At 42.0% G+C, this 23,866-nt stretch overlaps 2 protein-coding genes across 2 annotated transcripts in view; one reads left to right on the plus strand and one right to left on the minus strand.

Annotated features, from left to right (window-relative positions):
* Nucleotides 1-2,718, plus strand: part of ddx27 (DEAD (Asp-Glu-Ala-Asp) box polypeptide 27) — a 44,195-nt gene extending 41,477 nt beyond the window's left edge. Inside the window, exon 21 of the mRNA XM_078555439.1 lies at nt 1,586-2,718. Within this exon, the coding sequence (XP_078411565.1) occupies nt 1,586-1,601 (16 nt within the window). The 3' untranslated portion in view covers nt 1,602-2,718. The remainder of the gene's footprint in view (nt 1-1,585) is intronic.
* Nucleotides 2,719-8,943: 6,225 nt separating this feature from the next.
* snrpb (small nuclear ribonucleoprotein polypeptides B and B1) lies at nt 8,944-22,032 on the minus strand. Its single transcript, XM_078555453.1, has 7 exons — nt 21,890-22,032; nt 19,855-20,006; nt 18,532-18,643; nt 17,184-17,336; nt 15,774-15,903; nt 13,345-13,467; nt 8,944-9,224 (listed from the first exon to the last, which is right to left on the minus strand). Exons 1-7 carry the CDS (start codon nt 21,890-21,892, stop codon nt 9,187-9,189), a joined length of 711 nt encoding a protein of 236 aa, XP_078411579.1. The 5' UTR covers nt 21,893-22,032; the 3' UTR covers nt 8,944-9,186.
* Nucleotides 22,033-23,866: the final 1,834 nt, after the last annotated feature.

Raw genomic sequence — 23,866 nt, forward strand, 5'->3', positions numbered from 1 at the left:
TCTGGTCTTTCCGGTCCACCAACACTAAAACTCATCACCATCTTTCACGTGTGAATCTAGTCACCTTGATAGTTTATTCTACTCTATAGGGGGCATCACAGTTGAGCCCAGTCCTGTCCTTGTTTGCCATCCACAAAACTGCAGTTTACCAGCAGGGATCTGAACAAAGAGCCATGGCCAATTGTTCTCCCACATTACAACAGTAATAACGCTTTAGAAGTACTTCATTGGCTGTAAAGTGTTTTGGGACATACTGTGGTTGTGGAGGCGTTATATAAATGCAAGTTCATTTTTTCTATTCCCCTCTAACTCTCCCCTACTCCCTCACTCAACAGAGCTCAATGCCAAATGTCGTGCCCCAGCTGAGATCAGTTAACACAAACCTGGTATCATGTACTTTTTATTGTCTATAGCTTAGTGGTGGTGACTTTTCTAATGGTATAATTGAGCATTGGATAATACACTCCACTTTTTTGAAAAATTCTGCAATTTCCTTCTCTCCCCTTAATGGTATTAATGTTGGTGTCAGTCGTCACCCTCTGGTACCTCACCCAAGTGGCACTTGTGTGAAAAGAGTAGCACAAACTGCAGTACCTAATGGGATAGAGTGGTTGAAGGCAGGTTGCTGCTTATATGATATCAATTAAAAGGGATCTCTTGAGTAAATAATCAAGATTGATTCTTTTTAATTGTGACCCAGAAGCTTTCCCTCTCTCCCTGAGAGTTAAAGCGAAAAGCTCAAGTACTTCCTGCATCTTGTAAAATGCAGCAATGAATTTACTCATTAAAAAGATTTCTTTGTACAAATGGTTTCTGACCATTTTCCATTGGAATTTCCTTGGGTTCTCCGACAGTCTTCTGGAGGATCAGTACACGTTACCTGCAGTTTCTGCTGAAGAAACAACAGATCAGGAAGCTCTCTTGGGAATGTTACCCATTTTGTTTTTGATTGTGGGAAAGTTGTATTTTTGAGTTGTTTGAAGGAGCCACTACAATTGGCCACTTGCCCATAGGTTTAGCATCACTGTTAAAACAGCACTGCACTGGACTAGCAATCCAGACCATGAGAGTTGAAAACCCACCGTGGCAACCTGCAAAATAAAATTCAATACATTTTTGGGCTTGCACCAGAAAAATGACCCTGAAAACAGCAGGATTATTGGAAATTCCCAACTGGTTCACTAATGTCCATCAGAGAGGGACCTGACTCTCCCAAGTGGTGTGGCCAACAATGTGACTCCAGACCTACACCCTATATGATTGGTTCCTGATGCCCTCAGGTCGGCTTGGGTGGGGCACTTAATATTGTCTTACATGGTGTTGCTCACATACCAAGAATGAATAATAAAATCTGCACACTCCTGAGTTTGTCATTGTCAGTATTGTTTTGAAACAGGGAATGTTTCATGTTCTTCAAACCATGACTTTGTCTTCAATATTGAGGTCAAGCATTTAACACTATAGCTATTCTTCTGCTTAATCTCTCCAGCTGCTGTTACCCATTTCCCTGAAGCCTTGACGATCAGCTGTTTTCATGTTAAAAGTGGTATACGTGTGGATTGAATAATGTACTTGTGTGTTTCAGGTACAAGAGGAGATGAGCCCTGACAGTAAAGCTACTGGAGAGATTTATGAAACTACATTTCAAGAGTGGATACCTCTAGTCAGTCTGTAACTTTCACAAATGTGCCACATTTTATTAAGGAGACTAATTTATATATCAGACCCTGGAAGAATCCCTATAAGAACTTCATCCACTGAAGCCTTCAACTCCTTTAAAATTGAGATTTTACACCTTTCATCATTTTAAGATCAAATAGAACAATCCCAGGCTTACAACTTCCATTCGGTAAATAGTGTTTACTATGGGTTCAGTGCTTTCTGGCTATGCGGGACTCTCAGAAGTGCAGGAATACTGCATTATAATGTGAAACAGTGTTTCTCAATTTTCAACTATTTTTGTATCCTTTAATTCACATTCACCACTTTCTGTTCAATTATGGGAAATGAGATGCTTTTTAATAATCTCTATTCAGTGACGCACAATTTCTGCTGCTGATTCGAGGAATGTGGCATTCAGTACAGACCTTCCTCAAATAGCGTATCAGCAAAATCTCATGAAGCAGCTGGCATATTTCTGCAATGGTTTTAATTTTGATCCAAATAGCATAGGAGACCATGGTTAAACCAGTTTACAAATGTTAGGAAGTTAAATATCTGCTGAGGTTAGGAAAGAAGAAATTGGCCAGACATCCTCCTCCCTATTGTTACTCAGTGATACTTACTCAGTGGTGTACATATATGGGTGGCTATTGAAGACAGGATCAGGCTTGTTCATGAGGCACCTTTTGATTAAGTCATGAACAGAAGGAACTATACTGCTGCTTGGGTAATGTAAAAGCAGGTGGTATAGGTGGAATCATTCCTCAACCTGTCCTTGACCAGTATGTTGTATTACATAAAACATCTCACTTGTCAAGCTTACCTAAAACTGTTTGCAGTAGATTGAACAGAAGAAATCAGACTGAAAGCTGCCATATTGCTTTGTGATTGTATAGCCCATTTGAAACAGTTTTTTGAATCTAAAGCACTATTTATTAGAAGAATGGACCCTCACATTCTTGGATCAGTTTTTTGTTTATTCCTTAAGAATAGTGGATGTTGTGTTAACATGTTCTGTACAAACCTGCTCGATTTCTAATAAAAGCTAAAAGAATTCCACCTTTTGTATTGACAAAACCTGCATTTATATTATATGTTTTTAGCTCAGCATAACATTCCAAAGGTGCTTCACAGGAGTGTTATCAAAATTTGACACTCAGCCACGTAACGAGATGTTAAAGGAGAGATGGAAAGGTTTAGGAAAGGAATTCCCAAGCTTAGGGTTGAGATGAGCACAACCACCAATGGGGGAGCGATGAAAGTTGGGGATGCTTGAGGCCAGAACTGGAGGAACAAATGTCAGATACTTTAGAATTAGGAAGAATTAAGGCCATGAGTGATTTGATCACAAAGGTGAGAATTTTAAGATCAAAGCTTTACCAGAGTGAGGGCCAACATAGGTCAGTATGCACAGGGGTGTAGTGGACTTGGTGAATGTTCAGCAGTGTTTGGATGAGCTAAAGATTATGGATGGTGGAGGCCAGCCAAGCCAGCACTGGAAAAGTTGACCTTGGAGGGAACAAAAGCTGGAATGAGGGTTTCAGCAGCAGATAGACTGAGGCAGGGACAGAAACAGGTAACAGGAGGTGTTAATCTATGTGATGGAAAGGATATGAGGTCAGAAGCTCAACTCGGTCAAATAGGACACCTGAGTTTGCGAACTGTCTGGTTCAGATTCAGACATTTGCCAATGAAGGGGATGGAATTAATGGGTTATGTATAGTTTTCAGATGAGGTGGAGTTAGGATGATTACCAAAGCACGCCAGATAGATGTACAGTGTTCCAATTGGTTGAGATGACTGCTTTTTAGGAGGGTTCCTGTGACATCAACTTGAATTATAAGTAATAGAGGCCCACAGACACTGAAGACAACTATTGATTGTTAAATGTAAAAGTGGTTGAAAATCTCCAGTGAGCTACCAATATCAAACCAACCAACAAGCTCAGGAGCAAAACAGTGAAATGCTTCTCCAAGAGACCCTGGCCCTGTAAAGCTTCAGGAGCAGAAGAGAGATTGAATGCTTTCTGATAAAAGAAGGGAAAGCTAAGAGATCATCAAATTTCAGGCTTTTCCTATTTGAAGGCAGCACAAGCAGAAGTAACTTTAAAGCAATTTTGTCCAATAGAAACTGACTAGATTCAAGTGTGGCTATACCATTTTAGCCACATGCATTAATTTTATTCAAAAGTTCCCATCATACAATACAGGTAATGTGTATATTTACCTAAACATCTACAACCATTCAGTGGGAAACTTTTCAGCCTTTCTCTTTCAAATCATAATTCTGGCATGAATTTATCAGTCACAGCATATCTAGGTGCAACATCTAGGTTTTTTATCCAGCAGTTCGGAGCAGTACTTTGACTTCATCAGAATGATTTATGAGATTGTTTACTTGTATAACAAGATTGCACTAGATTGCTTCATGCTCTTGTCTGGACCTGGAAAATTTTTATTAATTTTGTTTCCAATTTCCACCCCTGCATCATTTTCACATGGTCCATCTCTGACACTTCCCTTCCTTGACCTCTCTGTCTCAATTTCTGGTGATAGATTGTCCACCAATATTCATTACAAGCCTACCGACTCCCACAGCTACCTCGACTACAGCTCCTCACACCCCGCTTCCTGTAAGGATTCCACCCCATTCAGTTCCTTCGCCTCCGTTGCATCTGTTCTGATGGGGGTGATGGAGGAGTGGACCAGGGTGTCCCGGAGGGAATGATCCCTGCGGAATCCCACCCCCCCTTAAACCAGCTTATATTTCACCTCTTTTCTATTTTTCCTTAGTTCTGTTGAAGAGTCATACGGACTCGAAATGTTAACTGTGTTCCTCTCCGCAGATGCTGTCAAACCTGTTGAGTTTTTCCAGGTATTTTTGTTTTTGTTTTGGATTTCCAGCATCCGCGGTTTTTTGCTTTTATATTTGCACTAGACCCTTCCCCACTCTCCATCCAGAACACTGTTGGGGCAGCTGCTTGCCGTAACATGACTGTTGGAGCTGCTTGTTATTGGTATGGTTGCTTTCCTGCACCCTGGGGAAATCAGTCCGATTGATGGAGCTGACAGTGATGTGTCCTCCCCTCACCACACAATGTTGTTGATGTTCACTTGGTTTTCCTATCCATGCCACACACCATTTCGGCAGTTAGTCAATAAGCATTAACCAAGTGTGCATATTTGCCAATAAAATCCAGATATGAAGGATGAAGAAATGCAACAATAATTTCAGCAACGTGCTTATAGAATAGAAAAAGAAAGCAAAGTATAGGAATTTCAAATGCAAGGATTTTTGAGAAGGGTTATAGTATTTATCAGTAAATGAACAGTCATGCATTAGGAAAATGGGCAAATACATCAAACCTCAAGAATAACATAAGAGGCTGGAGATTAGTAAATCAGGGGCATATTTGGTGTGGGTAGCTAATAAAATGCAGATATTGGGAAAATATGGCCACAAAGCAATCCATGAAATTACTCTAACGTTCCAAGGAATTGTCCAATGGTGCAGAGTGTGATTCTGGAGGAAGAAATGCCCAGAAAATCAGACGGAACAGCTTGGAAAAAGGAATTCAAGAACAATTGCAGACCATACAGGTTCTTGAGCCTGTTCTACCATTCAATGAGATTGCAACAACTCCATCCACCCGCCTTGCCCCCAAATCCTTTAAAATTCTTGTCCAGCAATACACAATCTCAGATTTAAAATGATCAATTGACCTCACACCTACTGCTTTTTGTGGGAGGTCCAGACTTGCACACTCTTTGCACTGAAGAAATATTTCCCAATTTCTCTCCTGAAAGGACTAGCTCTGATTTTAAAGTTACGTCCCCTTTTCCTAAAACTCCCACTGGCAGAAAGAAATTCTATCCATTCTATTAAATTCTTTTCAAAATCCTAAAAGCCTCAATCACCCTGAACAATATTCCATGGAATACAAGGCTAATTTATGCAATCTTTCCTTATTTGGATTCCAACCCTTGGACCCCGGTGACATTTCAGTGAATCTGCACTGCACTCTTTTAAGGCCAATATATTCTACAGTGCCCAGGATTGTACACAGTATCCCATATATGGCATAACCAGCGCTTTGTATAGCTGTAGCAAATCTTTCTTCACTTTACATCCTGGTCCTCTAGATATAAAAGCTAACATTTCATTAACTCTTTTTGATTTTTTTTATACCTACCATGTTTCAGTGATCTGTCTACATGGACCCCTAAATCTCATTGGACCTCCACAGCTCCAAGCTTTTCATCATTTGAATTACATTTGGATCCATCTTGTCAAAATGTTTGTCCTCATTCTTGCCTGCATTGAAATCCATCTGCCAGTTTCACCCACTTTCTTTACCAGTGTCTCTTTGTATATACTCCCGTCTATAATTATTATACCGCCAATCAGCAAGTTTGGCTATATGGCTATTTTGTGATCTAAGTCATTAATAAATAGAGTAGTTTCAGCCCCAGCATAGGTCCTTGTGGAACACCAAACTTCCTTCCAATTTAAGCACATGCAAGGTACCTATTAAACCATTCTGTCTTCCACTGCGCCTAACCAATTTCCTAACTAGGTCAATATTTTTCTTCAATTCCACGAGTTTTAATTTGAGCTAACACTCTCTTAGGATTCATATAAGCTTCATCATTGACCATGACTGTTTTATTTGGCAAGTAGAGCTCTTTTCCCTTTAGTGGCCCTCTATTAAGTCAAATTCTTTTTTGAATATCTGCTACTGTACATATGTAGTTTTACCAACTAACAATTTTGACCAGTTTGCTGTCAGTCTGTTTCATTCTGTTAAAGTTAGCTGTACAAAATTGAGAATCTGAGTATCTGTTAAATTTCTCCGTTTCAAACCCAACGTTGAAGTTTGACAATTCCATTACTGTTAGATCACTAATGCTGGCTCATTACGAAACCTAGTACAGCAATGTCCACTTGTCGGTTCTAGAACACTGTTTCACTCAAGAAATTCACCTTTCTGACTTAAGATACTCAGCTGTTCACAATCTATATGAAAATTAGTCTCCCATTGAAACAACTTAACTTTTGCTCTCTAACCTCTGAATACATTCTGTCACTTCATTCCTGCTATCTAGCCTGTAAACAACTGCCATTAAAGTCCTCTCTCCCCTCAATACTAACTAGTCTCAGCTGGTAGCTTTACATTGTTCACCTATACATCCACTCTAATATTTTAATATATTTGATAAGACTATTTTACAGTTTATCTATTCTAATCTCTTCTAAAAGACTTGAACTTGAATATTTTAATTCCTAATTATGACCATCTTGCATCATGTCTCTGTGATTGTCACCACCTCATACCCTCTAAGCTGCATTAAGCCTCTAATTCAATCTATTGTTATTTTTGAGTTTAAAACTCTATTTGGGCAAGAGACCCTAACCAAGTCTTTCCCAAGCTTTTTCCTGATGTGACTCCATTGTAATGCCAGTCTTGTGTGATCCGAGTGAAAATTTGAGGGGGGGGTGGAAGGCTATGAAAGCTATTAGGGGGATATGGTGGTAGAGAGCTTCAGTTAGTGAACATAGGGCAGGGGGGCTGGGAGAACAGACTTGATTGTTGGTGGAATTGATTAAATGGCAGGGTTTCAACATAACATTTTTGCAGCAGCAATCAAGCCACAGAGAGCAGTCCATTAGGCCACACCCATCAATAGAAAAAATGCTGAGGATTTAAAGGGCCCTCACATCTGTCAGAAATCAGTCTGAGCTCCATGGCAGCCATTACTGCTCGGAGGTTACAACCCCAAAATCTTGAATCTCATGACCCCACTGGGGGTCATGACCCAATTTGGAAAGCCCTGCCCTAACCCACCCTTCTGCTGTCTTTTTCACATCCTTTAACTTTTTCCATTCTTTTATTTGTCACTACTGCTTGAACTACTCCATTTTAGTATTCCCTTCACCTGGAGTGTCTACATCAGTTTTGTGTCCCGAATTCTGCTCTTATCCTTTCTTCAAAAAGCAGCTTTGATCATTTTTACCATTGTTTCTGAGCCAAACTCTCTCTCTCACTTATAAATTTAAAGTCCTTAAAATGTGTTATTTGCAGGTCTCAGACTGGTTATAGGGGATTCCTTCCTCCAGAAAGTAGAAACTGGGATCATTAAGCCTACAAGATCGCAATCTGATTTCAGAATTTCAATTCAAATTGATCAAAATACCAAATTAGGAGGTAGTAAAATCAAGAGATAGCTCAGGAATTAAATTCATAGTTTAAATTTGAATGGGTAGATCAACAGAAAGAAATATCTGCATTTATATAGCACTTTTCATGACCACCAAAGTGCTTTACAGGCAATTTGATGTGCAGTTACTGTTGCAATGCAATAAACATGACAGCCAAATTGCACACAGCAAACTCCCACATACAGCGATGTGATAATGACCAGAAAATCTTTGTGAAGTTGATTGATGAATAAATGTTAGCCAAGACACCAAGGATAACTCCCCTGCTCTTCTTTGAAATAGTGCCAAAGAATCTTTTACATCCACCAGAGTAGGCAGATGTATCAGTCTTGTCTGTTTTTTGTGTTCAAGAGCTGGATTATGACTTGAAGCCAGAACCTTGTGACACAGATGAGCGCTACCAACTGAGTCACAGCTGACACACACAGTAAATTAAATTTAACATAAAGTATTGCACATATGGAATAAATTAGGGCCACACAGAGTGGAATTTTACACCAACTGGATTTTACAGTCCCACCGATGTAAATGGACTTTTGAGCGGCTTGCCGCATTTTACAGTCCCACCCCTGCCGTGATGGGGCCATAAAATTCCACCCATACTCTTGTGAATGGTGTTGAACTAAGGATGATGGTAAAACAGACCTAGATGTATTAGCAGACTCTACTGACATGATGGCCAAATAGCTTTCCAGGTGCTGCAAACTTTTACTGATCAAATGTCCTTTCACACTGAATGGTGTGGGAAGGAAGAGGCCAGAAGACTGCTTTTGAGACAGATAAAGTTTAAAAAGGTACTAGAGTAAAGCTTTTTTTTTAAATAAAGGGAGTACAGTAAAAATCAGTAGAGCCTAAAAGTCTCCAAAATAGTGATAAGACTGACGGGTCAATACGATTGAGAACATTCATTGAGATTTACCAGACCACTGAAACAACTTATTCAAAAAAAAACTTTGCTTCAGAAATCACAAATGTGATTGTCGATGCAGACACAAACAATAACTCTCAGAATTAGCCACGTGTCCAGTATGAACTAACTGTGAAGCACCATTACACAAAACCTTTCATTTTACCAAAACGTTTTAATAAAAATGTCAAATATTACAATAAAAAGCAACACAAATCTCATCAGTTCTGTGGTAATGTCAATCGAATCATCAAAGTCCCAGAAATTTCAGTGATTGCATTGCAACCACCATTATGGATGCCAAGATTTGGAAAGTCGCTGCTCAGGACACCACCCCATCACAGCAGTCAAACATTCCCATGTGGTTGATCAGCCGGAACATCTTGTTAGTTTTATTTTCATGGCCTTGGTGGTCGCATGCCAGGTGGAGGAGGACCTGAAAGGGAAACCACACATTTAGATATGCCTGGAGACTTTGTTGTGGTGCAATCCAAAGAATTCTCTCTTGTGACTAGATTTGTATTTATAAAAAATACAAGCTAAACACTGAGGTATGCTGTACATTATTCTTCCCAGCTGAGAGTGGACAACGACCAGCTACCTGTGCTTTTCCTCTCCAAGCTGAGGTGCAAGGATGAACACAAATGTGACAACGTTCCCTTGTTTGTCTGACACTCAGTACTGGACGAGCTGAAATTTTCTCCAAATGGGAAAACTGAAGCCATGGTCTTCAGTCATTGTTGCACACTCCATTCTCTAACCACCAACTCCATTTCTCACCCAGGCAACTGCCTCGAGGCTCAATCAGACTGTTTGCAAGCTCAGAGTCATATCTGACTTCAAGCTGAGCTTCAGATCACATAGCCATGCCATCATTAAGGTCATGTATTTCAGTAACTTTGCCTGACTTCACCCTTGCTTCAGTTTATCTGCTGCATTTGTTAGTTCTAGCCTTGATTATTCCAATGCACTCCCGGCCATCCTTCCACATTCTACCCTCCTCTAAACACAAGGACATCCAAAGTTCTGTTGCTGGTGTCCCAGCTCACACCATGAATCTCAAAAGGCTCGTTTGCAGGTACAGTAAGTAATGAGGAAATCTAATAGAATGTTATCGTTTAGTGCGAGAGGAATTGAATACAAAAGTAGGGAGGTTATGCCTCAGTTATACATGGTATTGGTGAGGCTACATCTGGAGTACAATATTGGTGTCCTTATTTAAGGATGGATGTAAATGCACTGGAAGCAGTTCAAAGAAAGATTATTAGACTAATACCTGGAATGGGCAGGTTGACTTATGAGGAAAGGCTGGACAGGCCAGGTTTGTATCCACTGGAGTTTAGAAGAGTAAGAGGCAACTTGATTGAAACATATAAAATCCTGAGGGGTCTTGACAGGGTGGATATGGAAAGGATGTTTTCTCTTGTGGGAGAATCTAGAACTAGGGTCACTGTTTAAAAATAAGGGGTCACCCATTTAAGACAGAGATGAGGAGAATATTCTCCTCTCAGAGGGCAGAATGTCTTTGGAACTCCTTTCCTCAAAAGGCGGTGGAAGCAGAGACAGATAGATTCTTGATAAGCAAAGGTTATTGGGGTTAGGTGGAAACGTGGTGTTGAGGTTACATTCAGATCAGCCATGATCTTATTGAATGACGAAGCAGGCTTGAGGGGCCAAGTGGTCTACTCCTGCTCCTAATTCATATGCTCGTATGTTAGTCTTGTTCACCCATACCCCTGCACTTGCTCACTTATACTGGCTCCTGGTTATGCAATGGTTAATTTTAAGATTCTCATCCTTATCTTCACATCCTTCCAAGATTTTGGTCAACTGCCCCCTTATGTGGCTTGGTGACAAATTTTGCTCTGTAATGTTCCCGTGAAAGACCGTAAAGGTGCTATAGAGAGATGGGGAAAAGGCGGGAAACAGGGTCTGCTAAAGAAAGTTGCAGACATGAACACTTACAAAACTTGCAGCTTAAGACTTGTAGCAGCAGCATTCCTGCTCCATAAATCGCAATCTTCCATTCATAGATTATGAGGGTTAGGTGTAATGAGTGGGACAGAAAGATACCTTTTTTTTAATTCATTCACGGGATGTGGACGTTGCGGGCTGGGCCAGCATTTACTGCCCATCCTTAATTTCCCTTGTGAAGGTGCTGGTGAGCTGCCTTTTTGAAGCACTGCAGTCCATGTGGTGTAGGTACACCCAAAGTGCTGTTAGGAGTTCCAGGATTTTGGCCAGGCGACAGTGGAGGAACGGCGATATATTTCCAAGTCAGGATGGTGAATGACTTGGGAGGGAAACTTCCAGGTGGCGGTGTTCCCAGGTGTCTGCTGCCCTTGTCCTTCTAGATGGTTGTACTTATGGTTTGGAAGGTGCTGTGTAAGGAGCCTTGGTAAGTTTCTGCAGTACATCTTGAAGATGGTACACACTGCTGCTACTGTGCGTTGGTGGTGGAGGGAATGAATGTTTGTGGATGTGGTGCCAATCAAGTGGGCTGCTTTGTCCTGGACGGTGTCAAGCTTCTTGAGTGTTGTTGGAGCTGTACTCATCCAGGCAAGTGGGGAGTACTCCATCACACTCCTGACTTGTGCTTTGTAGATGGTGGACAGGCTTTGGGAGTCAGGAGGGGAGTTACTCCTCGCATGATTCCTAGCCTCGGACCTGCTCTTATAGCCACAGTATTTATATGGCTAGTCCAGTTCAGTTTCTGGTCAATGGTAACCCCCAGGGTGTTGATAATGGCGGATTCCGTGATGATAATGCCATTGAACCTCAAGGGGCGATGGTTAGATTCTCCCTTGTTGGAGACAGTCATTGCCTGACACTTGTGTGGCGCGAATGTTACTTGCCACTTGTCAGCCCAAGCCTGGTTTTGTCCAGGTCTTGCTGCATTTGGACATGGGTTGTTTCAGTATCTGAGAAGTTGAGAATGGTGCTGAACATTGTGCAATCATCAGCGAACATCCCCACTTCTGACCTTTATGATGGAAGGAAGGTCATTGTTGAAGCAGCTGAAGTTGGTTGGGTCAAGGACACTACCCTGAGGAACTCCTGCAGTGATGTCCTGGAACTGAGATGACTGACCTCCAACAACCACCTTCCTTTGTGCTAGGTATGTCTCCAACCAGCAGAGAGTTTTCCCCGATTCCCAATGACTCTAGTTTTGCTAGGACTCCTTGATGCCACGCTCGGTCAAATGCTGTTTTGATGTCAAGGGCAGTCACTATCACCACAGCTCGGGAGTTCAGCTCTTTTGTCCATGTTTGAACCAAGGCTGTAATGAGGTCAGGAGCTGGGTGGCCCTAGCAGAACCCAAACTGGGCGTCATACCCTCCTGCTGCAATTAAGATCATTCACAGCTGGCAAATCTTAGAAGAGTACATCGAATCCAAAGACAGTCCATTCAGCCCAATGAGCCTCCTCGTACCCCTCTTCATCTAACCCTATCAGCATACCTTCTGTTCTTTTCTCCCTTGTGCATGTATCTAACTCATTTTTAAATGCATCTATACTACTTGTCTTAACTGGTAATAAGATAAAGTGTTCCACATTCACATCACTCTTCGGGTAAAGAAGACCCCCCTGGATATCTGTTGCATTTATAGTGACCATCTCATATTTATGGCCTCTAGTTTTTATCTCCCCCACACTCAGCCTTTCAAATCCTTTCATTATCCTAAAAACTGTGATCAGGTCAGCCCCATGGTTTTCTCATTTCTAGAGAGTTCCAGTCTGTTTTTCCTGATAGTTCTGGAACAATCCATTTGAAACTTCTTTTGCACTTTCTCCGATGTGCACTACTGCAGGCTCTAAGTGTGATCTAACCAAGGTTCTAGATTAGCTTAACACTACTTTCCTCTTTTCAATGTTATCCCTCTAGAAATGAATCTCAGTATTTGATTTGCTTCTTTTTAACCACCTTATTAATCTGTGTCATTACTTTTAGTGATTTGAGTATCTGTAACTCTAGATTTCTTTGCTTCTCTCACATTGCTCCCTTTCAGAATACTTTCATTTTCAGCTGCATCTATTACTCACACGTGTTACTCCACTGGGGAAGAACTTCAGACAATAGTACAGTTCAGTAGTGATGGAGCATCTAGCAAAAAACTACTGGCGTGGGAGGGGGGCCTCTGTTTTTGACACAATTCGGTGGGTAATAAATACTGGCTTGCCCACGTTGCACTAAGTAATTATTTTATAAGATATAGTTTATACAGCTGATTTCAATGATAGTTAACTATGCAGTATGGAAATGGAGGCAAGCCTGAAGAGGTTGGAATGACAGGCTCCTACCTGAACCAGCTGGGTCATTTAATGATAATCTGGCAGCTTTCACTATCACTTTCTAGTGTTAGCCCCCACATCACCAGCTTTTGACCTCAATTTCACCATGCGTTACACATCACCCTTAACCTGACAGGTGCTACTAGGGCAAGAGTATGACCACCAGACTACTGTAAGATTAAATTTGTACATATTACAACATTGAATAAACTGGCATTCCAAATGTAGTCCAACATCCATTCAACGCTTACTCAAACACTCACCTCGCATTCCTGGTGGTGGGGGTCGCATTCCTGGTGGCATTCCCATTGGTGCTCCTCGACCAGGCGGCATTCCCATTGGTGGACCCATAGGTGGCCTCATACCAGGGGGAGGACCCATCATACCTACAAACCCATTAAAACTATGTTCAATGTCATAGCAAACAAATACAAACTGCGATTTGAGCTAGAAACCATCAACCACTCCCCTCTTTCCTGAAGTTCACTTTGTTGCTGCTGAGGGACAATCACAGAGCACACTCGGCTGCAACACACAAGTGAATCACAGATTCTGCAATCGTGGAGGCACCAGAGCCCAATCGTGTCTGATACTCTTTCGAGTTATCAACAGTCACAGATTGCAACTCTTTCAAGTACAATCACAGTTCTTGGTTTCTGGGAGCGGGACATGAACCCACAACCCTCTGATTCAAAGGCGAGGGTGCTATGAACTGAGCCACAGCTGACACCTCCAATCGTGTCTGATACTCTTTCGAGTTATCAACAGTCACAGATTGCAACTCTTTTCGAGTACAATCACAGTTCTTGGTTTCCGGGAGTGGGACATGAACCCACAACCCTCTGATTCAAAGGCGAGGGTGCTATGAACTGAGCCACAGCTGACACCTCAGTTATCAACAGTCACAGATTGCAACTCTTTTCGAGTACAATCACAGTTCTTGGTTTCCGGGAGTGGGACATGAACCCACAACCCTCTGATTCAAAGGCGAGGGTGCTATGAACTGAGCCACAGCTGACAACTCCAATCGTGTCTGATACTCTTTCGAGTTATCAACAGTCACAGATTGCAACTCTTTCGAGTACAATCACAGTTCTTGGTTTCCGGGAGTGGGACATGAACCCACAACCCTCTGATTCAAAGGCGAGGGTGTTATGAACTGAGCCACAGCTGACACCTCAAAATGTACTCATTCGTGGGAAACTCTTTCGAGTTATCAACAGTCATAGATTGCAACTCTTTCGAGAACAATCACAGTTCTTGGTTTTCCAGGAGTGGGACATGAACCCACAACCCTCTGATTCAAAGGCGAGGGTGCTATGAACTGAGCCACAGCTGACACCTCCAATCGTGTCTGATACTCTTTCGAGTTATCAACAGTCACAGATTGCAACTCTTTCGAGAACAATCACAGTTCTTGGTTTTCCAGGAGTGGGACATGAACCCACAACCCTCTGATTCAAAGGTGAGGGTGCTATGAACTGAGCCACAGCTGACACCTCCAATCGTGTCTGATTTATTTCCAGGACAGCAAAGCAAAGTCACAGATTCTCCCAGGCACTCAGAGTTATCAACAGTCACAGATTGCAACTCTTTTGAGTACAATCACAGTTCTTGGTTTCCGGGAGTGGGACATGAACCCACAACCCTCTGATTCAAAGGCGAGGGTGCTATGAACTGAGCCACAGCTGACAACTCCAATCGTGTCTGATGGTGCACCTCCAATAGCAACCCACAAATCAGGCACTTGAGACCAATCATGCTCTTCTGCTCTTCAAGCAAAAATTAGCTAACTCAACACAGGATGGGGGGGGGGTCAAACCATAGATCTCTTTCTACTCTCCAAGAGCCAGGTGGGTTGGGAGTGGGGGAAAGGAGCTCTGAATATTTAACTCCTAATGTCCCACATGTGGCAAAGTCTGCAGATCACGCATTGGACTCATCAGCCATCTCAGTGCCCACAGAACCAGAGTGGAAGCAAGTCATCCTTGATTCAGAGGGACTGCCGAAGAACATTTAACGCCTAATAATGCAGCTTCTTATAATGCAAGATTAAAGTTTCACTTTTCACAAGTGTCCACCACAGAGACACAATCGTGAACTAACCATGCACAATAAACTGGAAAGTTATAAACGCTGGTGTATCAGAAGTTAACAATCCTTCAGTAACGCTGCAGGTTTACTGCTTCAAAACCTTTAATTTGCCTCAACATATGAACCGCTACTCAGCTAATTCTGACACTATACACGCTGGACTCTAGATTTGCTTTTGCTGTCTAAAGCAAGAGCTCCCTGGCTGCTCGATTTTATCTCCTGCTGCATCAAAGGGCAGGGAGAAAAAGGGAGTAATCAGAAATAATGGAATAGAAAAGGAACAGTTGACTATTGGACCCTAGTGTAGATTGACTGTATACAGCGACTACTGTACTATTGCTGTTTGTGGGCATTTGCTGAACACAAATTAGCTGCTGCATTTCCTACATTACAACAGTGATTACCCTTATACTTCACCAGCAATAAAGCACTTTGAGATGTCCAGCGGTGGTGAAAGGTGCTATATAAACGCAAGTCTTTCTTTTCTATGTTACTGAACAGATAACTTCCGTGTATACCCATCACTAGTAGCCCCGCTATACAAGTTCAATGTCCACCACTGCAATCTCACATTATTGATGTTACATTAAATTCTCACCTGGTGGCGGAGCTCCTCGTCCCATTGGCGGTGGGCCTCCACGGCCTGGTGGATATTGTTGAGGTGCTGCCGCAATACTGGATGTGACTGCAGCTGCTGCAACAGTTCCACGTGCCTGAGGTGTCATCACCTGTTTACATCAACATAAACAACAACAATAATTACATGGACTCTTGACTGAAGTAAACACAGTAACATGGCAAATTTGCTGTATTTGGGTCTCATTGTGTCACCATCTCTATAACGCACAACCATCTTGTAGCTGCGAATATCTAACTATAGATGAAGTCTCATAAGCTCCAATCCCTTGTATCTGCAACTATAAGGTCACCAATGAGGGAAACCTGCTTGGTCCCAATAAATACACCCTTCAAGCTGTGATGATGCATAATTGTGCAGCAATTGGGAATGTGACAGGCAGACAGCAAACAGGTCATGCACAAGCAACATTCCCTTTAAGTCTAGGACCACATGGTACAGCAAGCCAGCTGCACCCAAACAGAAGTTAGGGGCATCATTGGTCCCAACTTCCTATGAAAAATATCATGGAAGATCTGTGAGGAAATTCTACAAAAGGTGCTGACAGTCCAAGTCACTAAGTTACTGTTGTTTAGACACTTTTTAAATTCATTCATGGGATGTGGACGTCGCTGGCTAGGCCAGCATTTATTGCCCATCCCCAATTTACATATGCATTAAATGTGGAAAAACTTTTCCAGCAAAGTGTACTAGGCAGTGGTGTTAGGTAATTAATAGATAAAATTATGTACATATTCACTATTTAAGGGTATAAGTCCAGCTCGTAACCTGGCTCATTTATGCTTGCTAGAAGTGACATACACTCACATGCAGGGATCCGTTCCCTGCAAACAAAAGGCGTATGTTCAAGCCATGCGAATTTTTTGAATTACCCAGTATCTCGGGGAGCCTATATTTCCCCATGGCTTTCTACAAGGCAGCATCTTGGCCAATCAGAGTCCCTTTGCCAACCAATCAGCACCCTTTTCTCGGAGTATAAATTGTTGTGATTGTTTGAAATTTGGCATTCTTGCATTTGTCCTGATGAGTGCAAGACAAAAGCTTTGGCAACATGTCTTTTTTTAGCAATATTTATGGGTATACTACTAAAGAGAACTCATCTTCCCTATATGTACACAGAGTTATTTACACAACCAAATAAGTGTTAAATCAACCCAAATGATTTGCCATCAAAATGAATCTGGGCAGGTAAGGTCCTGCACACATCACGAGTGATTCAAGTCCTTTTATGCAGGAGATACAAACATTTTAAAGTAAGCAGTTTTCAGTAATGCACATTGCAACTTATTATCTGTCCAGTTGAGCAGAATTAAAGTATTGCAGCACAGGGATGAGAGAGAGAGAGAGAGAGAGAGTCAAAAAGATTTTCACCTGCTGGGATGGTCCTCCCACTCCTCGCACAGGACCCGATAACCCAGCTGGGGCCTGTGGCATTGGTGCTCCAGCAGGAACACCACGACCAGCTGCCCGGCCAATACCAGGACCTCCAGCTGCGCCAGCAAGAGGCACACGAGCGATTCCAGTCTGCAATTAGAAAGGCAGAGCAAGTGATTCAAGAAATCTGCACAGCAAGTAAAGAGCCAAAATCCAAATCTAAGATAGCAACAAATTGCTGAATGACAGAGAGAATGTTACCTAGTTTCTTTCCCACCAGGTCTCCCTAGGCCCCACACTCTGGCCAAAAGGCTGGATGAATAACATTCTCACATAAGCTCCAAATATTGTCTCCCAATCTGATCCTATGCACTGGTGTCCACCTCAATCAACCAGTGCTTTCTCCCTGGTACTCAACTCCATAATAAACTTCCCCAGTGCACTTCTAAAGCAATGCTACACTGTCTTGCTCTCTGATCCAGTGGCGGCCAAGACAGAGAGTCAGTGAAATTCTTTAATCTCACCAGCAATGGAGACTTTATGGCTTTTCCCCCCCATCATCTTGGACTCAAGTAAACAGATATGTATCAAGGTACCGCAATAGCTTGCTAGCTCAGAAGCAAATAACCAGATCAGTGTTTTAACATTTATGTTAAATGGAGCTCCCAAAAATTGACATCCATCATTTCACTTTAGTAACATCTTCTCACATTAGTAACTCTTGAGGGAAAAGGTCTCAGATTTGAAGTTGCAAACAAGATAGAAATGTCAACCACAAGCCAACAATTGCAAACCAACAGATTACTGAAACACTGTTAAATCATGGGTCAAACTTTATTTAGCTCATGTTTAATAGCCTCAGCACTGTCTAGCTATAAATTTGAAGTCTCATTGTAACTAGCCAATGCAAGGTTGCAACCTGAGAAATTTACTGGAACTCATCACATTTTAGTTATCGTTCAAGTACTGAGCAGCTGGCACATTTCAAAGTGGAATGTAGCTATATTTGGAATCACAGCCATTTAGGCCATGGTTTGGCCAAATTCATCTGTGCCAGTAATTTATACAGCAAACACACTGTACTGCTCTCTCCCCAGTCTTTTATCTTTCTCGGTTTCAAATATTTTACAAATAAGCACAACGTTCTCTGCCCCAACCACTTCAATCATCCCATTCACCTCGTCACTGAATTTGATACTGTGCTGTAGTACACTAAGAAAAAAAAAAGAAAACCAATTTGGTATCTGGGGCAATCGAACAGTTCCTTTAAAAAAATGATAACTTTTATTGATTTCATGTCAGAATCATCCAACTCCCAGAGTTTCAGCTAAATCCAGATACTCACGTCTTTGGGAGGAGGTCCTTCCACAGTCATGGAAACCAGGGTTTCACCTCGAAGCAAGACCAGTCCAAGAACACGTTTCTCCTCCCGCTCGGGCTGCTTGGAGTTTTTTGGTCTTGTGCAAGAACACAAAAGAATAAGTTTTCATAACCAGCTACTGACCTCAGTACGTCACCCAAGTTTATCAAAGCTATGCTTTCAATTACATTACTTCTTACTGATCAAACAGAATACTGACCATCCAGTTCTGTAAGGGATATGCAAGAATGAGAGCGCCCTTGAAATGCTGACATATTGGGTTTACAGGGAGAAAAGCTGCTGTTGTTATAGCAAACATCCTCCACTCTGGAATCTGCTGCCTAACTGGGGTATGGCTCCATGTTGCCTGGTACTTTCCAGTACCTCACCCAAGTAGTGCCCATTCTTCATTTAGTTTAGAAAGTGATTGTAGGCAAGTTAAGCAACTATGAAGGCCATCAGAGCTGTGCAGTTAAGTAGTGATTAAACACCGCTGCTGTCAATGGCCTAGTAAATGGGAAAGGACTCTGCAATCCTCATTCTGTTGTCACGAAGTAACAAAATGGGAAATTAAGAGTAATAAAAATTGGTATGAGGCTTTTCCTTTAATGTTCAAGTAACTTATTTATGAAACACAACGCTCTGGGTACTAAGAAGTCATGCACAGGTATATAATTCAGGCAACTGGGTTGCAATGGAGACTGCGGGTCAACAGACACCCTTAAAGGCACCAGAAATTTCAGAATGTTCTACAGGACGGACGGACACACCTCAATGTCTTTAAGTGCGGAGTAACATCAAATGGCACTAGTATACATCCCTTCCGCTGGCAAACTTTGAACCAAATCACTTCAATGCATAATTCTGCATCAGTTTATTATAAAGGGTAATTCTGAATTGGTGAATACAACAACAAAAGGGGAAGGAAACAAATTTCTAGCAAGAAACAATAATTCATTTCTGGCAAGTGGTTGGTTCTGGAAGGTATATATTGGGCAGCTTATAATGAAGGATAATCAGTTTTCTCGAAAGAAAATGGCAGAAAACAGACTGAATTTTGCACTGAGTTAGAGATGATGCATTCTTTTGTATTTTTTTTAAAACAAAACTCTCAAGATTGGCCCAGGGATTCAAGACTTCAGGCAAAATGTCAAGGCTCATTCAGCATGAAGAATGGCCATGCTATATAAAAATAAGGCTGTCTGACAGAACATACTTAGTGAAGCAGGTAGCACCACAATCGCAGGTACAGATTGGTGGCGGAGTAAAAGTTCTAGCCATCTATATTGGAATTTATAGTGATCTTACTTGATCTTCCTGAATTCATCACAGTCACAGAGAATGAGGTTCATGTGCTTGTCGAAAGCCTTGAAGGTTCCAATGAAGATGCGCCCGTCCTGAAGAATGCATCTCATTCTGTAGTCGATATGCTGAAGCATCTTGCTGCTCTTACCCACCGTCTGAGACAGAAATAAAACTATTACTCCAAATGCTCACTGCTCCAACTGAACTTCAGGCCAGTCAATCTGGTTTTCAAGCACACTACCTACAATTTGAATTCTTGCTAGTGCAGTTTGGAAATTTAAACATATTTCCACATCTCAGGTTAAAAAAAAGACAGAAAATAAAGACATCAGGTCAATGAGAGCCACTGGATACCCAAACCCAATCTTTCTACCCAGGAAGGTTTGTTGCCTTTAAACAAAAAGTACTTACTTTCAGTTTAAACTCTTAGCACTGTAGCACGCAGAGAGAAGGCTAACTGCTCTCACCTCATGCTCAACAAACCATGTTAATCCATTAAAGGTGCCATCTAAATGCACTGTCTCAGATGGTGGGTAAGATTCCAAGCAGTCTGTGTTTTCCCACATTTTGACAATACAATGCCCATGCTTGCTACTAGAAATATTTGTCGAATATTTCATTGGGTGGTACAGTGAATCAACACACTGCCATTTTACTCGAGGTCAGCGTGATGTGCAACTTAAACAGCAGAATGAAAGCTTCCTCTATAAATACAAGGATCCAAAAATTAAATGAGTCAAATTACAGGTATGGTTTTTGCCCACAACAGTTTCTATCTGTACCAATGCTAAATGTGTGCTGTGTAAGTCTGGAATTAGCATCCATCCCCACTCTGGAGCAAAGAGCGAGATTTCCTTTTCCAAGTTGGGCCCTGACTGTGGATTTACTTTTCTCCAAAACAATGTTCAACATGCTGTGAAAGAATACCAGCTTAAAATGCAAAACTCTCTTGCAATGTAGTAAATAACCAAAAAATTATGGAAATCAAATAGCTTTTGGTCAAAATATACGTGTTACTTGACAGTATTGCTTGCTACTCTCTAGTCCTGGGAACATGTTAGACGAGTGAGTTAATTTTGCTTTCTAGTGTTTTTTTAAAAAAGCATGCGAGGAATAATATCACTCTGAATAATCACTCTCTCAGATGAGATATTAAACTAAGACCGGTCTACCCTCTGTAGTGGACGTAAAAGATCCCACAACACCATTTTGTAAGGGAGTCCTGGTCAGTATTTATCCCTCAATTAACATCACAAGAAATAGATAATTTGGTCATTATCACATTGCTGATGTGGGAACTTGCTGTCCAAATTGGCTGCTGCATTTGTTTCAACAGTGTCTACACTTCAAAAAAATACTTCAATAGCTGTAAAGCACTTTGGGGTATCCTGTGGTTGTGAAAGGTGCTATAGAAATACCTCTTCAACTCGTCAGCTACCAATGGGTTTCCCTGGCAAGACTCAGGACATTATCAGCAGGTTATCTACATCAGTGAAGGTCAATATAGGTGCAGAAAAGGGAAGGAAACTCCTGGAAAAGCACAAATCAATTAGACCCCGAAACAAACAGGTTAACGTTTCAAGTGAGATCCTTCATCTGGTGGATATTAGTCTTGAGAGGGAGAATTTCTACTCAGCTTCTCCTTTCTATACCTGATCTGTATTCATTGTTTTTCTCCTTATCTCAGTCTCAATATGTAGCCATTGTGAAACTGGTTATCTTAATGAATGGAGAATTCTAACAAGCCCCAGCTGAACAGACCAGAGACACTGAACACTTTGCCGAGGCCGAGGTTAGTTAGAGTTTTGTGCTGGTTTTGAACCCCTCACGTGTTACTCAGGGTGCCGAACACTACAAGTGATTGAGTGTGAAGCCACTCTCCCTCGCAGTTACTCCCACCGCCCGACTACCAGGCCGCGCTCTGGGGTAACCGCTCGTTAGCGGCCTAACCTGCCGGCCGCGTTCGCCGGTTTTGTCGCGCAATATACAATCAGCATCACTGATCGGGGCCCCGTGCTCGGGTATCGAGCCTTCTTACCATGATTGCGGGCGGGATGGGCGCACAACCCGACGGATTGTAGAAAGAAAAAAAAAATTCCTGCGAACGGCCGCAGGTAGAAAAAGCTCCCGCGCGGCAACCTGGGAAAATCGGAACCCTCCGGCGGATAAACTGCGCAGGCGCGGGGGGACGCTGCCGGCCGCCGGCTTCTCCACGCCGAGCAGCCTGGGATACTGGCAGACCCGGCCCGGAGGACCGGAACTCAGAGTGAGAGAGGAAGGAAAGACAAAATGTGAAATGCATTGGGGAAGTCCTGAGGAAATGATATATATAAAGAATGGCTAATAGGTGGGATGGAGGAATCCCTTATGGGATCACTTCCCTGTTAGATTCGTTACTCTGAAGCAGTACAACAACTAATAGCTTCCCCTGTGTGTGAGATCTTGGTCTGGTCATCGGAGCTCTTAGTGAAAGGAAGAAAGTCTTGTAAGACTGTCATGTCCTCTGGACTTCCCAATGCACCTTACAACTAGTGAAGAACTTTTGAAGTGTAGACACTTGTTGCAGTTTAGGAAATATGGCAACCAATTTGCACATTGCATTAACTTTTTATGGGAGTATGATGATAAATTGTCAGTTGAGGTATAAATGTTGACCTAGACACCAGGTGAACATCCCCCTCAACTTCACCTAGTGCCATAGGTCTTTTGAATCCAATTGAGTGAGAAGATGGGCCTTAGTTTAATGTCTCATCCAAAAGAGAGGACCCCTGACAGCATTGCACTGGAATGCCAGCCTAGAACATGTCTCCATCCCTTCAGTGCCTCTGGGTCAAATTCCTGGATTTCCCTAACCAACAGCAATGTGAATTTATCTTAAGCAGCAGTTCAAGGCGGCAGCTTACCACTGCCTTCTCAAGAATAACTAGGGCAGACAATAAATACTGGTCTTGCCAGTGATGTCCATAGCTTCAGAATGTATTAAAACAAATGTCTTGTTTCATATTTGTTTATTCTAATTTACAATACTCAGTACTCATAACTGGTGATATTTAGAATTTATGGTTTATTTGAAATCAACTTCTATCATGGCCAATGGTGAATTGAGGTAATTTTTACGATCAATTCAAATAAAATACAAAAGTACAAAAAATGATGGAAAGAGCAAATTAAAACAATATTAAGTCAAAACAAATGAACAAGTACATTTAATTCTTAAACATGTAAATTTAACAGCATTGAAGATAGACACAGATGACGATGACCCTTCAAGATCACTGTTGTTATGTTAACAAGGTTACCACAACCGCTGCTGTCTGGAAAATGGCATCGAAGGTAGTTCCTAACAATAGTTGACACAGGATGACCTGACTCTTGTCCATGGCATCACCTTCACATGGCACGAAACTCAACACTCCCAGACAGTAGCAAGGACATAGCTGGGCAGGGGTGAGTCACGACATGGCACAAAATGCCAACCTGGCTGTGGCAGGAAGCCAATGAAGTAAATAATTGAGCCAATTTTGGGCAATTTTAAGAAGGAATTTAAATTTTGTTGCTGGTGTATGGGATCTCCACTTTGTCTGCAGCTCACCAACTCACAGGAAGCTAGAGCACAGTGGGAGGTCAGAGCACCTTGAGATGCATAAGCAGCATTCGCTTCGAAGAACCAAATTGGCAAGCTTCAGGAAATCAGACTACAAAGGCCTGAAAATGTATGCGTTTCATCTGCAGATGGAGCCGCTGGATAGTGCTGGGTATGTGGGATTGCCTGCTTATCCCATCTTCAGTATAGCACAAAACAAAAATACCAGGAAAAACTCAGCAGGTCTGGCAGCATCTGCGGAGAGGAACACAGTTAACGATTCGAGTCCGAATGACCCTTCAACAGAACTAAGTAAAAATAGAAGAGAGTATATTTCACCTCTCTTCTATTTTTACTTAGTTCTGTTGAAGGGTCATTCGGACTCAAAACGTTAACTGTGTTCCTCTCCGCAGATGCTGCCAGACCTGCTGA

The sequence above is a fragment of the Cetorhinus maximus genome, chromosome 13 (genome assembly GCF_964194155.1).
Source record: "Cetorhinus maximus chromosome 13, sCetMax3.hap1.1, whole genome shotgun sequence".
Lineage (NCBI taxonomy): Eukaryota > Metazoa > Chordata > Chondrichthyes > Lamniformes > Cetorhinidae > Cetorhinus > Cetorhinus maximus.

Excerpts from the sequence above, each read along its gene's own strand:
- snrpb (XM_078555453.1), bottom strand. Across the intron at positions 15,904-17,183 it reads TGGGAGGACCATCCCAGCAG|GTGATGACACCTCAGGCACG; the intron begins GTGAAAATCTTT and ends TGATGTAAACAG. Across the intron at positions 13,468-15,773 it reads ACGAGGAGCTCCGCCACCAG|GTATGATGGGTCCTCCCCCT; the intron begins GTGAGAATTTAA and ends ATGGGTTTGTAG.